General features: G+C 37.0%; 3 protein-coding genes and 1 non-coding gene across 4 annotated transcripts; 2 read left to right on the plus strand and 2 right to left on the minus strand.

Annotated features, from left to right (window-relative positions):
• Window positions 1–27: 27 nt before the first annotated feature.
• On the minus strand, window positions 28–9,648 carry LOC114357427 (uncharacterized). Its single transcript, XM_028311031.1, has 2 exons — window positions 9,548–9,648; window positions 28–1,299 (listed from the first exon to the last, which is right to left on the minus strand). Exon 2 carries the CDS (start codon window positions 1,290–1,292, stop codon window positions 297–299), a length of 996 nt encoding a protein of 331 aa, XP_028166832.1. The 5' UTR covers window positions 1,293–1,299; window positions 9,548–9,648; the 3' UTR covers window positions 28–296.
• LOC114357428 (uncharacterized) lies at window positions 7,057–7,916 on the plus strand. The gene has a single exon (XM_028311033.1). The coding sequence runs from the start codon at window positions 7,060–7,062 to the stop codon at window positions 7,885–7,887; it is 828 nt and encodes a 275-aa protein (XP_028166834.1). The 5' UTR covers window positions 7,057–7,059; the 3' UTR covers window positions 7,888–7,916.
• Window positions 9,649–10,851: 1,203 nt separating the features above from the next.
• Window positions 10,852–12,423, plus strand: LOC114357435 (uncharacterized). The gene is made up of 2 exons (XM_028311045.1): window positions 10,852–10,956; window positions 11,438–12,423. Exon 2 carries the CDS (start codon window positions 11,464–11,466, stop codon window positions 12,358–12,360), a length of 897 nt encoding a protein of 298 aa, XP_028166846.1. The 5' UTR covers window positions 10,852–10,956; window positions 11,438–11,463; the 3' UTR covers window positions 12,361–12,423.
• A 481-nt stretch (window positions 12,424–12,904) lies between these two features.
• Window positions 12,905–12,976, minus strand: TRNAP-AGG (transfer RNA proline (anticodon AGG)). Its single transcript has one exon. It is a non-coding gene; the product is annotated as a tRNA-Pro (tRNA).
• Between the last annotated feature and the right edge of the window lie 5,223 nt (window positions 12,977–18,199).

The raw sequence follows: 18,199 nt of genomic DNA on the forward strand, positions 1-18,199 counted from the left end.
ATTGTTTGTCTTTTCTAAACGAATCCTTAGTTTACTAACAGAAATAATTACAACAGGATCAAAATTAAACAAAAATGTTCTGTGCTTAAAATTATTATTATGCATTCAGATTTATTGACTTAGCTGACACGTTTACTTACTCGCAAATCGCAATAAAGTCGATTTGAAGATACCATTATTATTAATTAATTGCATGACTACAATTTTGATCACATTATTTCACTTCCAGTGAAAAATTAAACGTAATACATACTAATGTAATATCATACAAACTGTACACTTTTTCTCAAATGAAACTATAGCACACCAGCATAATTCCAACCTCTGTGAAACCCATGGATACTTTCTCTAGCCGAATCTATTATAGACATTACAATTTTAGTGACATCTCTCGGCCACTCTGTCGCTAACCCAAACATGGATCTTAGAAGAACTTCCATCACATTAAACTCGTATATTTTCCCATCTAATGCAGCAACCAAGTACAAAGCTGCGTCGACACTGAAAGCAGTGGGTTTCTCATCCAGATAAAAGTCCTTCTTCTCGCTTGTACCATTGGCATATAACAGATACAAGTGCCCATCTCCAAAGAACGGCACACAGCCCTCCATGATGAAAGCTGGGCGTATCAACTTTATGTCTTTGAAATCCTCAATCACGCTAGCTGTGAACGATAACGGACGACCGTCAGATTTGACTATATGAGGCATGTGGTCATCACACGCCAAGTAGTAGATGTTATTGGAAGTATCCAGAACGAATTCGAAGGCGCACGGTATGGATTGCACCCTCGTCTTCACAGTGCCGTTCTTTTCGATTTTGTAGATTCTGTGATCGCTGGTCAATATGAAGATAGCATCAGAGCCGTTTGCTTTCTGCAGTTGTATGATATCATCTCTAAATGGACCGTACTTTTTTGCTGATAGTGAATCTGGGTAGTACTTGTAAATGCCGTCTCTAGCTCCGAAGAATATGGTCTTACTGAAGCTGTAATCTGCAGTAGCATCACGCCCTCCTTCTAGGATTTCGTAAGCGGCGAATCCTTCTAGCACATAGATGCAGCTGCCCCCTTCTAGCTTCGAGTCGGATATGGCGAAGAAGATAGAGGGTATTTCTGAGGATTCCGTCTGGATGTACTTGCTGCCATCTGCTGGCACGAGGAGCTTGGTGATGTTGAAATCAGAAGCGAATATGATCTGCTCGTTCTTGAACATGCTGGTATTCTTCTTCGATATGAAGTAGCGGCAGTTGATGGTGGTTATGAAGAACACGGCGATTATTGTCTGCCACATTGTTTATCTGAAAGATAATGTAATAAAATAAATTCACCCAAGCTTAGTTATTTTTTTACTTTAACCTAGTGTTCATGTTAATTTGAACAATTACATTCATAAAAATTGGGTAGTTGACACCGCAGGATATCTACCATCAATAATTTACTAGAGGCAAATAAAGGATTTGGCCGAAGATCGCATATTATTATAATGTTCTTACCTATACATAGCATATACCCGCATAGAGTTGATTAAACAAAATACCTATCATAGCCATGTTTTGTGAACGAGACCTTTGTACGCAGACCAAATTATAAAATATTATTCTGCTTTTAAAAGCATACTAGCGGCCGCCCGCGACTTCGTACGCGTGGATCCCGTTTTACCCGTCTTATGAGCACCTACGTTCTAAAAGGAACCCCGATGCAAAATTTGGGACTCCTAGCACTTGTAGTTTCTGAAATTTCGTGATGAGTGTGAGTCAGTCAGTCAATAAGTCAGTGACCTTTCGCTTTTATAAATATAGATTACTAGCCCAGTAATGCAGGGTCCCGAAAAACGGGATGTCGTATGAAGTGAAAAAACTTCTGTGTCAAAAATCAGTTCTTTAAAAACTGGGTCTCCGTGGGAACAAGTCCTAATGCGCAAAATCCCTACAAATATTATAATACTAGTAACTGCGAAAGTAACTCTGTCTGTCTGTGTCGCTTTCACGCCTAAACCACTGAACTTATTGTGATGAAAGGTATAAAGATAGTTTGAGTCCCGGGAAAGGACATAGGATAGTTTTTATCCCGGTTTTTGAAACAGTAACGCGCGCGATAAAGTTTTTCTGCTGCAGACAAAATTTCCATGTTGCCCAGGGTGCAGTCCTGTTGTCCCCCCTGCTTGGCCCCCCTAGGGGAGCCAACAGGATTTCGAAATACTGTTGTCCCCCCTGGCTAGGGGAGACAACAGGACTAGATTTTTAAGCAATGATTTGAGGACTGTTGTCCCCCCTGGCAAAAATTATTTAAAAGCCATAAAATTTTATAACATTTAAGAAGGACTGGAGTACCTGAATGAATGGCAAATTGCCAAACTGAATACCTAAACGTATGTCAAATAATATTAACATTTGGATAACGAAAAAAATATAAGTTCTTGGTACCGGTACTATTTCAGACTATTTCAAAATCTGCTTTACTTGCTTTTGACAAAATCTTTATGAATNAGTTTGGCATTCAGTCAAATGCTTCAGTTTTTCATAAATTATGCTATAAAAAATTATGGCTTTTAAATAATTTTTACCAGGGGGGACAACAGTCCTCAAATCATTGATTAAAAATCTAGTCCTGTTGTCTCCCCTAGCCAGGGGGGACAACAGGATTTCGAAATCCTGTTGGCTCCCCTAGGGGGGCCAAGTTGGGGGGACAACAGGACTGCACCGTTGCCCAGTTGGTAGCGGCCTGCGTCCAGCAACATGGAAAGCATTGGGGGAGGCCTATGTTCAGCAGTGGACGTCCTATGGCTGAGATGATGATGATGATACAAAATTTCACGCGGGCGAAGCCGCGGGCGTAAAGCTAGTAATTTATAAGTAGGTACGCGACAAATAATAACTTGTCTCTCTCCTCTGTCTAATGAATACTAAAATTAATGTACATTGGTTCAAAGGTCTCAATATAAAAAGATAACGAACAGACAGCGAGTTACTTTAGCATTTTTACATAATAGCACAGAATAAGTAATAATAATAGGGACATAGATTACAAATAATACTAGTAGTATGGATAACCTTTGTTTTGTTACCTGTCCTTCGCTTTGCAATGAAGGGAAGACGAACCTTAACTTCGAACTCCTCCTATGTTCTTCTGATTAAGTTCGTGGCGGGCCCAATGACAGTTTAAATTTCCCCCGGGACAAACTTGACCTTCACTGGTGGGTTTTTACTGGCGGTCAAGCTGTAGATCCTGGGTACACAGGAGTTGCAGCGGTGGGAACGAGAGGTGGGAATAGTCTCGTAGATATTTTTTGGGTACAATGGCAATATCAATTGGCTAGGGTGGACAGAACTGAACTAATGCGCATATTAAGGCTGTTATCAGCTCAAATAGTGTCTTAAACCACCAACTGGTTAAACGTTATGTAATATTACATAACTAGTTAAAATTTAACCAAAAAACCTCATCAAAACACGGAACCGTCTCACATTATTTTGTAAGGATCGGCTCAGCGGCGCACGCGCACGCGAGCGTTCATTTGACCGTGAAATGGGCGTTTCCATTGCGTAGAAAGTGAAGACGAATCGAATTTCAAGCGACAATAGAAAAACTATATACAGGGTGTCCCAGAATGGGTGAATCAAACTGCTAGGGGAGGTAGCTGTACTAATGTACTATCCCTAAAAAATATGAAAAAAAATTGAGCCCGGATTTTTTTTTAAATAAAGTGCTCTAAACTCTAAATCTAGTCATTATTTTCAAAAGTTTGTTTACAGATAAACGAAGCGATCATGTAAAATTAATATTAGTAAGAAAAAAGTACAAATAAACTCCAAACGCAACAATTATAGCAAGATACTTGGGCAAAGCTGATTTATTTTCACTTTTTCAAAAAAAATTTTTTTTTGTGTCCTTATGCGCTTTATTTTTTTTACATATTTTTAGGGATAGTACATTAGTAGAGCTACCTCCCCTATCACTTTGATTCTGGCACACCCTGTATAACCGCCTCTGTGGTCTAGTCGTAAGACCACCTGCTTCAGACGCAGAGGTCCCGGGTTCGATTCCCAGTGGGGGCAGATTTTTCTGTTCGGTTTGGTTGGTGGTAGGGCTTTTTCTAAGTCCGCCTGGCTAGCTACCACCATCTTACCTAAGTCTGTCGCCATTACAACTATGTTAACAGCATTGTTGTGTTTCGGCAGTTAGAGGTAAGATAGCCAGTTCCTCCGTGGTTGAGGATTCCGGGTGAAGCTTGCTTCCACCTTCGGCCTGATCATCAATTACCATCAGGTGAGAAAATACAGGCCAAGAGCTTCCTCGTTGTTGTTAAAAAAGAAAGATCTAATTGTAATGTCAAAAAAATAGCGCCCGCGGTTGACCAGCTTCTTGACATTCCCTTTCAAAATGTCAATGATGAAAAGCCTAATGGCATAGTTTAACTACCATTTTTTATTGGTTTCTGTAACTATGTAATCAATGTGACTGTGTCAATCCATGTTTTCTATTTCAAAAAATTGAAAGCAGAACAGACGGCTGATGGGGCAGCAAGGTTCTGGAAAGGAGGCCACGTACCGGAAAACGCAGCGTGGAATGTCCACCCACAAGGTGGACCGACGACCTCATAAAGGTAACATAAAGCAGGAAGTCGCTGGATGCAATCAAATCTAACCGGGTGATGTGGAAGTTATTGGAGGAGGCCTATGTTCAGCAGTGGACGTCCTGTGGCTGAAATGAAGATGATGATAAACGATGGAGGTGTCGGATTGGCCGACTCGAGATCAAATTAAGGAACGCGGGTTCGAACTAGGGGTCGCAATACCGAATCATTTCAGCAAAACCGGTATTTTCGGTATTGGCTCTAAATCAATACCGGTAATCCGGTATTTTCGATATTTCCGGGATTAAGCTAAAGTTAGCAAATTTTGTATAATAAAGTTATTTTGCGGAGGAATAGTAAGTAGCTAGGTACCTAACCTAAATTAATTTATCTTCTAAGGGCTGATTTTTTAATTATCAAATAACTTTTAACTGACGAATAAATTTGTCATTTTGACATATTTCCCATACTGAAACTATCAATATGCCAAAATTATTCTTCAGTTAAGAGTTATCCAACGATTGAAAAATCAGCTCTAAATAAAACAAAATACTAATTGACACAAGGTTTGTTGTTTGATATGTTCAGTATCAGTTCTTTGCAATAATTTACTAATTCAACGATGTCTCTGTGATCAACTCGGTCAAAACAGGAAGCGATCACCGAATGGTGAGGCACATTGAATATCAGAGACCCAAGCTCAAAAGATGTCGACTGATGAAGTCTACGCTCCGCCCAGCGCCTATCCTATCCAAGTCAAAAACCCCGAAAGCTTTCAGCTCGAATTGCAAAATCGTTTCGAATGCCTAGGAGACTGCGGAAATGTGGACGAATACAATGACAGGTTCGTGGAAATNTATGAAAAAACCTGCGCAAATAATGCATTAATTTAAAACAGATTTCTTTTTGCATAAAAAGGGTTACTATGAGCCAACCTTAAAAGATAGACATATGCTATCGCGGACTTTTTTTTAGAACTTTTAAAGGGGAACAATTCTGTCATACATGACTTTTGCGAAACTTTAACCGTTTACGCAGCGTCAGCTCTCAAAAGGAAAAAAATCACTGATTTGAAACATTCTTCATTGGTGCTCCGCTCCTATTGGTCTTAGCGTGATGATATATAGCCTAAAGCCTTCAGGAACTAACGGGCTATCCAACACAAAAAGAATTTTTCAAATCGGTCCAGTAGTTTCTGAGATTAGCGCGTTCAACCAAACAAACAAACAAACAAACAAACAAACAAACTCTTCAGCTTTATAATATTAGTATAGATAGCATAGATCCTTGGGCAAATAGTTATCTGAGAAAATTTTTAGATTTAAGCATTTTAAAATAAGAAATCACAAATTAAAAGAACGTGAAATACCCAAAAATCAAAGTGATTTTTTCACCAATATTCTTCCTTTATTCAACATAAAAAGAGCTTAATATAATAATACAACATCTTCTTTAAAATATTTACTTTGAAACGATATTTAATTCATTGTTATTGCTTTGCTATGAACATTTGAAAACTATTAAAAAACGCCGCGCGCGAATCATTTCCAATGATGCCCCTTGAAACGCCGCGCTTCGCGTAAACGCTCTTAAATGCTTCTTTAAAAAAACATTTTTAGTCGCAGGACGTTGTCCTCTATTACACGAGGCTTAATTAATACTTTCACTGCCTAATTTAATACAATACCAGAAAAATTTTTTGTACAAATGGCATTTCAAGCTTAATTACCATTGTGACATCTTTATTACACTGTAATAAGTACTAAATTGCAAGAGAATTAAATAATGTTAAAGTACTGTCGACTGTACTTCATCATTGTTTGATTTGATAAATAAATCACTGGGTCAACATTAATTATTGTCTTTTGCAATTATTATTATTGTTTATTTAGTACTGTACTTATCATTAACTTCACGAGGATTTAAAACTGCATTTGAAGCAATTATTTTTTATTATTGGACATTAATACGCGTATTATATTTATTTATATCGCTCTAATTTTAATAAATTATACTATCACTTGTAGAATGTAGTATTTAATTTGTTAAGTTGCCAAAATAATTGAAAATGAAAACGAAATAAATAGTTTATAATTTTATACTAGCGGCCGCCTACGATGTCGCTCGTACGCGTGGATCCCGTTTTACCCCCTTAGGGGTGGATTTTCGTAAAATCCTTTCTTAGCGGATGGCTACGTCATAACATCTACCTGCATGCCAAATTTCAGCCCGATCCGTCCAGTGGTTTGGGCTGTGCGTTGATAGATCACTATGTCAGTCAGTCAGTCACCTTTGAGTTTATTATTTAGATAGACTAGCTGACCCGGCAAACTTTGTACCGCCTATGTTCATCAGAAATAATATTGAATTCTATTGGTGAAAGAATTTTGCAAATCGGTCCAGTAGTTTATAGTTCAGTCATTAAAAAATTAATATAATGTCAAAACCATTTTCTAACCAACGAAATTTATTTCAGAATACCACAATGCTAAGATACCTGTTACTGATCGCTATATCGTCAGTGGCATCAGAACCGTGTGCCTACGTGTACGACGGCCAAAACTACGAGAGGACCGCCATTTTGACCATAAAGGGCCTGCCCACCAACCTCGCCATCAACCCAAATAATAAAGACATATTCTTCACTCTAATTGACCTAGATTCTCTCCACAATGATGATGAGCAGACCAAAATGGACCAGTACTTCCTAAGAAACGGAATGCCCATGAAAATCGACAATGTCCATGGTCAAGCGGCAGCGGTCGACGCCAAAAACAACAAAGTTTATATAGCTAGCGATGATGGCTTGAATGTACTGAACAAAACGGATAAAGCACACTTCTTGAGTCTCAAAGACGAAGATATTGTCATGCTGTACAAACCAGAGCACAATGATGAGCTATACGCAGTCATTTACCCTGACAATGAGGTGTACAGTATCAATTTGAAGAAAAACGAGAAAAAAAAGATTGACAATATACCCTGTGCCTTCATTTTAGCTGTAGATTCTGATGATAATATTTATTACGAATGTAATGCTAAGTATGTTAAGGTTCTGTTGAAAGATTTTCAGGAGCCTATTGAATTCGCTGGTATAGGAAGAAATACAGCTAGAGCGATGACGGTAGATGGTAATAACAGGGTAGTTTTGGCAGCAAATGATGGGCTATACCAATTGAGACCCGACTCGATGATTCCAAGGAAGCTGATGAATCTGGACTTTATTCCATCAGGAATAACGTTTGATGGGGACGACATGTATTTAGCAAGCAACGGGGTAATCTATAAGTACAGTGCGGATGAGTGCGAATAGGCGAATAAAGACTGATTTTAGAAACTAATTTTATTTACAAGACCTATGTATACCATGTGTCTTCCTAAATGGATGGTAAGTACGAGAAAAACGAGGCACTTCAAATTATACCATCGACTAAGTTTTTCCCACACATTCTGACAATTTGACAAAGTAAAAGACTAGTGATGTAAGATTCTTTTGATTAATTTCGTTGCGGGTCCAAGTTTCCCCCGGGACAAACTTGACCTTCATTGGTTGGGTTTTTGTGGCGGTCAAACTGTAGATCCTGGATACACAGGAGTTGCAGTGGTGGGAACGAGAGGTGGGAATAGTCCCGTTTAGTGATGTAAGATTACATCACTTTAGCATTAGGCGCATTAGCATTTTATGAAGATTGTCTATCTAAGATAGAGAAGAAGTTTTCTAATAGATACTCCGTGGCCTAGTGGTAAGAAATAAAGATTTTCCTGATCTGACGGGTCTGGGTTCGATTCCCATGTGGTCTATATAAATCACTGCAGTCAAATCACTTTGTGTATTTGTACCCAATTTAATTTCAGGCTTGAATTAACCTGATTGTAAGAAAAAGTTTTGTGATTAGATACTTTGGAAAATTCCTAGACGCCTATAAATAATGGCGCCTGATAATATCTGACACTAGGTTTGTAACCTCAGTTGGTAAAAAATAATAGAAAAAACAAAAAACATTCGTTGACGAGAAATTACATAAACTCTAGCCCTTTACCAATGCAAAATTAATTAAACATCAATTAAATGTCATCGGCTATAACTTTCACATAATCACTAACGATCAATCAATCACATCAAGTGCCATGTCATCCATAATTAATCAAAACTTTTTCAATAAAGAAAATAATTTGTTATTTATTAGACTCAGGTCATATAGTCTCCACTCCAGGAGCACGACCCTCTCTAATTTTTATTTTTTATTAATAATTTAAAAATAAAGAAAAGAAAAGAAAAAAATTACCAGAGGCAAATGGAGGATTTGGCATACACTCCCCACGCTGGCCAGACGGGTTGGGGAGGCCTGTCGTTCGCATATTCTCCTATAAATAGTCGCCACTTACGACATCCATGGGAAATTTAGGGACAAACTTGACCTTCACAGGTTGGGTTTTAATTGGCGGTCAAGCTGTAGATCCTGGCAACACAGGAGTTGCAGCGGTGGGAACGAAAGGTGGGAAAAGTCTCCTAAACTTAGGAAAAAACTTCGATTACATGCAGGTAATTATGGGATACTTCTATCGAACTCTATGTTGATCTGGTGGCAACTGTTAAGGAGTCATGTTCCAAACACAACACTGGGTTCGATTCCCAGATGAAACATAAAATAATAAGCGGTGTGTTAGAGGAAGAATAATGTCATAGTGACAAATTAGATGACAAAATTGAAATCAGCTCGTCTATTAAATATAAAATTACCAAAAGAAATCTATGAAAGAATCGCATTTTGACAGCATAATTAATTGAAACTGGACTTACTATCCTTTTGCTACTCGTATAGGTATTAGTAACCTACAAAATCAATTAAAATTTTAAGACTATGATATTATTATCAACTCATAAAACATGGCCATTGATTGGTGGTATCAACTACCCTAATAATACGACAATTAATAAAAAAACAATCAGTAAAGTTTTTAAAAATACTTACCAGATTATTTAGAAAGGTTCTTCAGACAAACGACTGGCAAACTCGAGGGCTGTCTATGGACAGTATCAAAATTCATAATAAACTAGACCATGTTTAGATTTATGACGCGAACCTAAATTACACATATTGCATCACTATTTTTCTAGACACTCTAAATTGTTCTATACAGGGTGTTCACAAGAACAATCTTAACAGCTGGTGTAGTGATAAGACCGTCTGTCTCAAAACCAGAAGTTCCAGAATTTAATCCCTGTAGGAGCAAAATTTCTGCTCGGTTTGGTTACTTTGGCTTGTTCTAAGGCCGCTTGTGGCCGTGTGGTGACGGCAGAGTATCAAATTTTATCGAACACGCAAACTATTCGAAGACGAAAGTTGTTCATGCTAGAGGTAGTTACTCGTCCTTTTGGTTCGCATCCCGGACTAGGTACTATGGTAGAGGTTGCGAGTTCGAAACCTGCACAGTAAAAACATTTATGTGCGCTTTGAATCATTCATGTTTGCCCCAAAGAAAGGCCTGAGAGGCCGCCTGGACTTTTGCTTCACATACTAGATTACAACGCCGGATGATTGCATGTTCGAATCTTGTAGGGGTCAGAATAATGCCAGTGTGTAGAACTCGAATACTAATTCATAGACTAATGGCCTTTAAAAGTACATAATATATTACTGTTAACTCATATTTCTTTTCTACTTATGGATGTACTAACTTTCCGCCCACGGCTTCGCCCGCGTGGAATTTTGTCTGTCACAGAAAACTTTACCGCGCGCGTCTTTGTTTCAAAAACCGGGATAAAAACTATCCTATGTCCTTTCGAGGACTCAAATGTGCCAAATTTCATCAAAATTGCTTCAGTGGTTTAGGCGTGAAAGCGAGACAGACAGACAGACAGAGTTACTTTCGCATTTTATAATATTATAGTATAGATTAGTATAGATTATAATTATATTAGGTATTTACTTGTCTGGTCGTTTAAGTATGACGTCACCTTCCATTAGCATTACACTTCTAACTTTTTCTGTTGTGACATTTAAATAGTTATATCGTATAACGTATTTTTCATTTTTTTAAGTCTCTTCTTCTTCTTCGACAACAAACCTATATAGTGTCAGCCCAAAACTCCGCTACAAGAGTGGCGTTGTCGTCAGTGCAGTTTGACCACGCAGGGCACGACATCATGTGCTCCATCGACTTCATTTTTTCAAAGATTTCAAAACTTTCTCTAGCACCAATAAACCTGACAAAGAACACCCTGTGAACTGCATTAGTTCATGTTTACAATCCCACACTATGTTTACAGATGGACAGATGACACAATGGTGGTGATGTTTTATAAAGCCAAGCCTGCCTTATGAGACATTGGCCAAACTTATTACGAATCCCGACTGTGGTGGACGCAGACCTTTATAAGGTACAGTTCCTTTTAACTATTTAGAAATATTAAGTTCGTTGCGGGTCCAATGACAGTTTAACTTTCCCCCGGGACAAACTTGACCTTCTTGGGTTTTTATTGGCGGTCAAGCTGTAGATCCTGGCTACACAGTAGTTGCAGCGGTGGGAACAGTCCCGTATTTAGAAATTAGCAAGATTTTTGGTAAAAATATAGTGAGTAACCAAAGTAAGGGAAAAAACTAGGCATATTATAAGTGTACAGTTATTGATGAAAAACTATTCAGTAATTTTTATTGAAGTTTTTGTATTACTTTTAAGTTTTTGAATTATTCATCATCAAATTTTCGTTTTTATTTCCAGTAGCATTTAGTAGATTAATAATAATAAATAAATAAAAAAGACTCTACGTTAACAAGTGCCTTTAGCTAGGAAATTGTCGTAATTCCTTATAAAACATTTCCTTAAGTAAACAGTTAACTAATTATCTATTTAATTTCCAGCAAAGCAAAATTGACATGTGCCCAGAATGCGCACATTAAAGGCAGCAATCACTGGTATACTACCCATCCTTTTCCTGCTCATACAACAGAATAAGACGGAAAAATGTGAGAAGACCAAGATCGGCAACGAATACTACAAACGACAGCTCATAGCTACCATCGATGGCTATCCTACAGGAATTGTCATAGATCCCAGAACGGAGCACATATTTTTCATCCTTCATAAAAGAAACTACACGAAAGGGATACATCTACTAAAGCATGGATCTTTGGGAATCAAAGAACTGCCAGTTTCTGATGATATCAACGGCCAATGTGTGGGCATAGATGTGGCTAACAACGTCATCTACATAGGCACAAATCAAGGACTCATCACTTATGATTATTCTAGAACAGAAATCACAGCAGAAAGGCCTATAGGTGACGATGATGTCAGAGGGATATTCATTGACAAAACTGACAATCAAATGTACATTGCTACTGGGTCAAACCACGAAATTTTCCGATTTATGAACGGCTCTGCAGCGGTAAAAAGGTACGAGAAGATTCCCAAGGCGTACAGTTTCGTTTTAGATAGCAAAGGAAACGCTTTTTACGAGTATGTAGACGGAAGATTGTACTTTTTCTCCATAGATTTCTACGAGCCTATCCAATACAAAGGTTTTACTAGAGAACTGAAGTATATTCTTCAACTGAATAACAACGATGAAGCAATAGTTGCTGTGAAGGGCTCCCTGTTTAGATTATTCACGAAAAGCATTCTGCCAGTTAAAATAGGGCAACTTGGTTTCAAAATCACTGGAATGGCGTTTGATACTAAAAATAACATAGTTATTGGAACTAAAGGCAAGATTTATAGATATAAACCTGTTGATAACAACGATCCGTGCCCCCCAGATGACTATTTCATGTCTAGCATCTAAATTACATTATATTTTATGATTTTGTGACGTTTTGTGACTAAGTGTAATATATTTTTTTACTAATTGGCGTTTCATTTCTAATTCCATTGCTCTACAATACTACATCCCTCATCTTTCTTTATATTATAAGTCTTTTCTAATATTGCTATACAAAGCTTCGTGAAGGTTTGACGATATAGATAGATCATTCACGACGTGTTAGTTCCTTGGAGCACCAATAGATGGCGTTAAGTGGCCAATAAGGAATTTTTACCATTAAACTTCTAAATTCATTGAAATAATTTAATAATATAATTACTTTTTTATACAGTAAATGATAGACATAAAACAATACCAAATAAGAATTTAATAAATAATTATCATGAACACAATATGAATTCTTAATTCTCTACTATTTTAAAGATAACTTGCATATCAATACTTTTCTCAAAGAAAAATATTTTTAAACTACCATAAATGATAAAAATATGATAACACAACATAATCAAGAAAAAACATACCTACGTAGGTACTTGATAAAAAAATAAAAATGTAAAAAGGGAGTGGGCTCGTCCGGGATTTGAACCCGGGACCTCTCGCACCCTAAGCGAAAATCATACCCCTAGACCAACGAGCCGGTTGATGGTAAGTCCGAAATTATCAATGAAACGTCACTAGTGTGCTATATTTAGGTTGTTTATAGCCAGAACACTGCTAATGTATTTTTAAACCATAAGTATATGGGCGTAAGGTAAAATATTGTATGGCTTATGCCATAATTAGGTGAGTTATCGTAATACATATTATGATAACTTGAAACAAGAAAATAAATATCAATTTATTGATTGATCAGTATTTTTAGCCATTTGTATAAATAAACAATAAGTTAATAAGTAATTAGAAGTACTAATGTACCAATAGTTTATTTATAAATAATATAAAAAATTATAAATGAGCAATTTAATAAAATAAACTGTATTGTAAATAGAATTAGTTGTAACTAGATAAAATACGTTATTAAACAAAATTACATGTTGCTACTGTTGAATTGGGTGTTGTTGTTTTATTTACAACTTTAATAAAAAGATGATAAAAAGTTTTTCCTAAATTTTTAACAATAATTAGGTATCTTTTTTAAAAAAATGTATAAAATAGGCTATTCTCGGTGTTTCTTTACGAGATCGAATCAGAGAGGATCCGTAAACGAACTAAAGTCGCTGACATAGCCCGACGAATTAGCAAGCTGAAGTGGCAATGGGCAAGGCACATAGTGATTTTAACTGTAAGTAATTACAGTAGTTACAGTAAAACAATTACATCATTATCATCATCAACAGCCCTTTACAGTCCACTGCTGGACTATGAGCCTCCTCCACTATAGTGGAGGGTTTTGCCATAATCCCCATGCTTGGCAGGCGGGTTGGAGATCGCAGTTTAATAAAAGATTGATGTTTTTCAGAGAACGCTGCTGCCCGTTCTTTGTTTAATGTGTAGTCCCTAAGTCGCCTCTTACGACACCCGCGGGAAGAGTAGGGGTTGGTGACAAATGTACCTATTCTACTCTGCCGTCACCACACGGCAATGCAAAACAATTTAATTGAATTAAAAATATAAAATGTTACAAGGAACCACATCCGTTCTGACATGCACATTGTAAATATTATTTTATCGTACATCTTATTGAGGTCAATTCACTAAAACAATAGGACTAGTGATGTGATTGATGAATGTTTTACGAATTCGTACGAATAATGTGACAATGTTAATTCAGATAGGACAGACCAAGCCGCCCGAATTTACACGAATATGAAAAACTAGCTTTTGCCCTCGGCTTCACCCGTGTGAAATTTAGTTTGTCACAGATCGTCATAAATTATAGTCTAATGTTATTCTGGGTTATTATAAACATTAATACTGTACATTTTCGTCAATATCCGTTCAGTAGTTGTTGCGTGAAAGAGTAACAAACATCCAGACATCCAAACTTTCGCATTTATAATATTAGTAGGATTAGTAGGATGTATTAACGTTGCCCTTGCCTTAAAGAAGCTGTGGGCCCTAGTTCTATTCCAGGTCGGATTAACAAAAAAAAACACTTCTGAATTAACTCTTAAGTCTGCTATGGGATCGTTTCTCGCATCGTAACAAAATACTTATTGGTAGTTTCTCACATCAATATTTAATTGGTCACCAAAAATATGAAGACGAAAGGCGCAATAAAAGCTATAATTTTCAGACTAAGTAAGTCTATTATACTTGTATAGTAACTTTCGGATTTGATATTACATCGATTACCTACTACTCCTTTTTGGTGTCAATTTTATTGTATTTCACTAAGATTAACGCCAAAGTTTAATTAGCTTTCTTATACAACATCTACTTAAATGGAATATAACTGCTCTAATACCATTTTAGTGTTTCCAAAACACATAAAATTGCAGATTTATTCGTCTACATTCGCGCATAATATCGACAAGACGAATAACGAATTCGTATTACATCACTAGATGCGACCAATTACATAATTAAACGAATAGATAATGAACAATAGATCCCACGGGCAGCCCAAACTCATTGTCGGAGTGAAATTTTAGCTCTCACGCAAAAAATATAGATTGCGATCTACATGGTTGATGCTGGTGCAAAGTGTGAGAGACGTTATGTCACCTGTAGCACAGAATGTCGAACCTTTATGCTGTGCATCTTCATCATCATAATCATCATCATTTCAGCCATAGGACGTCCACGTCGTCAACAGCTAAAAATAGGCCTCCTCCAAAGATTTCCTGCACAATGACTGAAGACCTCATAAAGGCGCTGGATGCAGGCCACCACCAACCGGCCATTGTGGATAGGTATTTAAGAAGGTATTTCGATATTATAATATGAAATTAGAAAGTAAATTGGTAGCAGGTTTGGTGCACTTACGCCCTAATAAAGATAGATTCATCATCATCATCATCATTTCAGCCACAGGACGTCCACTGCTGAAGATAGGCCTCCCCCAATGATGCCAGATTGGCCGGTTGGTGGCGGCCTGCATCCAGCGCTTTCCTGCTACCTTTATGAGGTCGTTTGTCCTCTGGATTTGTGGAGTGGACGTCCTTTGATGCTGCGTTTGCCGGTACGTGTCCTCTATTCCAGAAATTAACTGCCTCCTCGCCGAGATCACAGAGTAGAATAGTATGACCACTCTCACTCTGGATGTAGTAAGAGGCGACTAAGGGACATTGAAAACATCAGGCCTCCCCAACCCGTCTGGCCAGCGTGGGGAGTGTAGGACAAATCCTCCATTTGCCTCTGGTACATTAGAGAGTCGTGCTCCTGCAGCAGAGACTAAATTAACTAAAGATGATAAGGTGCGCAAGGCTATATCAATTGTCCTCAAATGCCCTAAATTCACTTCGCCCCTTTAACTTTCCCCCGGGACAAACTTGGCCTTCACTGGTTGGGTTTTTATTGGCGGTCAAGCTGTAGATCCTGGCTACACAGGAGTTGCAGCGGTGGGAACGAGAGGTGAATAGTCCCGACCTAAAATTAGTTGATTTTCGGTAATCATTATTACGTTAATTTTGATAAATAGAAAGCCTACTAGGATGTAATAAAGCTTTCCGATAGTTCATGCGTAAAAAGTAGCAAATACTTATCCATCTACTTTCGCATTTACTTAACATTTTTTATGTAATCGCCTACAAAATATTTTTATATCTTACCTAATTTCCACTATGTACATCGGCAGTACATCAGACTATACTTATTCGATGCAAAATAGAACTTATTTCAACTACGCAAGATTCAATGTTTAGCCTCATGTGATACCTGTACTTGATACAAAAATCAACATTAAAATTCAAAAACACGAAGTAGGCCGATAAAATTATCTATGCGACTATTAATCGATTCAATATCGATAAAACGGAAACGTCCACTTCTGAGTCGAGTAACTCGATAAAAATCGAGTAGATCTCAAACTTTTTGGACCTTTGGGTAGAAAATTATTTGTTGTTTAGACCAAGGTGGACCGACGACCTCATGAAGGTATGAAGGAAGGCGTTGGATGCAGCCTCTACCAACCGGTCTTTACGGAACGAATCATTATCATAGGGAGAGGCCTATACTTATCAGTGGACGTCCTATGGCTGAAATTATCTTGATGATGAGGGACCATAAGGGGCCATGATGTCCATGATGTTTATGAAATATAAACTAAAACGAAAAGAAATACTATAACCTCCATAGAAATGGTAACCAATTTGAATCGTGTGTTTTTTCAGATTTTGGTAATCCATCAAAGCGGAGAGAGTTGTCGTTATTCCAAGTATTTCAATAAGATTTCGTTATTTCCAACTCTCCGCTCAGCTTTAGTTCGGAAATCCAATTGACATAACTGACTGTGTTTGGGAACCACTGTCATAACGGTCGCAAAGTGAACATTACACAATATTTGCATTCATTTACCGCGTTCTCGGTCCCAATGCATAAATCGTGACTTGCAAAGTTAAAATTCGGAACTTAAATGATGTTCTCTTCTTTTAACATAATACAGGGCTATTTTTAAAAAAGTAGTCTATTTACTCTATTTAGTAGGGATATGGGTTATACAAAATGGACTGACGATGTCCTGTGGCTGAAATGATGATGATGGATGATACTTAAACATTGCTCGACTTATGATTATCTATAACAAACTTGGCTTCACTTATGATTATAACAAACTTTCACTATGCGGGATCAATGGTGATAGTAGGATAAGGAGAGAATAGCTTTTCAAAACTTTTCAAACTTATTCCACCAAAATGTATGGAACAGTTTCTACCACCACTTATTCTCGCTACAACCACGAGTAATAGGTATTTGTGCCGAAATGATGATAGAGAAAGCTAAACTCTGATTTTTAATTCGACGGAATTTTGACATTTCAGAAGTGTTGTCAACATTGAATCATTCCCACTAAGAATGGAGAGCATTTTCATAAATTAAAAAATAATCCTTTCTTGAATTAAAGGTTTCACTTGAAAAACTAAGGCTTAAAAATGTAACGATCATTTCAAAATGGTTATTTGAATTTTTATTATCATACTTTTGAAGTTACAAAAAAAATTGGGAAATTATTTTTCTATTACTGGACTCCCTGGCCAATAATCCATGGGTTACAAACCTTTTTTATGAAAATCCTTTTGTTAATAAAATCTTAGCTTCATAAAATAATCAATTTAACAAGATGCCAATTTTATAATCCAAGTTGATTATGATGACGATAATGATGATTGATGATCAATACATATTTTTGTTTATGATAATATGTTGTTTTACCGTGTTAAAAACACGTTTTTTTCTATTTAATCTTTAAAATGTACATAATAATTAGGGTACATTAAATTCACAAAACAATCAATAGTTCATTCTTGTAAGTTGTACTTGATGAAATTTCATTTCATATTATTTATTAATAATTCAAAGCAAAAAAGGCTTATTACATCTGAATTGTCAAAAAATGACAGCTGTCAGAATTCCGTCGAATTAAAAATCGGACTATAGGCTCTATATTTGGGACAAATGCCTAAAAATAAAAGAATTTTGACATGGCGTTTTCCTGATTTGATATTGATGCGTTTTAGATCAAGCACGTGCTCTACTAAATTCAGAAAAGGAAGGGCAAGATGAGTCTAGCAATAGGTGTAATAGTGCATTTTCAAAATTTTGTGAAAACTAAAGCTCTTTACTTTAACGCTAACTTTTAAAGTTCATAATGTAATCGGAGATGAGTCGCTCGTATCAGTAGGTACGCTTTTGACCCTTCACCACGCAAACTGCTGCTCCAAAACGCGTTTAAAATCATGTCTACTCTGTACATTACCGC

Source organism: Ostrinia furnacalis, unplaced genomic scaffold (assembly GCF_004193835.3).
Source record: "Ostrinia furnacalis isolate ACB-3 unplaced genomic scaffold, ASM419383v2 OfSCF3149, whole genome shotgun sequence".
Lineage (NCBI taxonomy): Eukaryota > Metazoa > Arthropoda > Insecta > Lepidoptera > Crambidae > Ostrinia > Ostrinia furnacalis.

Coding starts and splice junctions, on each gene's coding strand:
- LOC114357428 (XM_028311033.1), top strand. CDS start 7,060: ATGCTAAGATACCTGTTACTGATCGCTATATCGTCAGTGGCATCAGAA.
- LOC114357427 (XM_028311031.1), bottom strand. CDS start 1,292: ATGTGGCAGACAATAATCGCCGTGTTCTTCATAACCACCATCAACTGC.
- LOC114357435 (XM_028311045.1), top strand. CDS start 11,464: ATGCGCACATTAAAGGCAGCAATCACTGGTATACTACCCATCCTTTTC.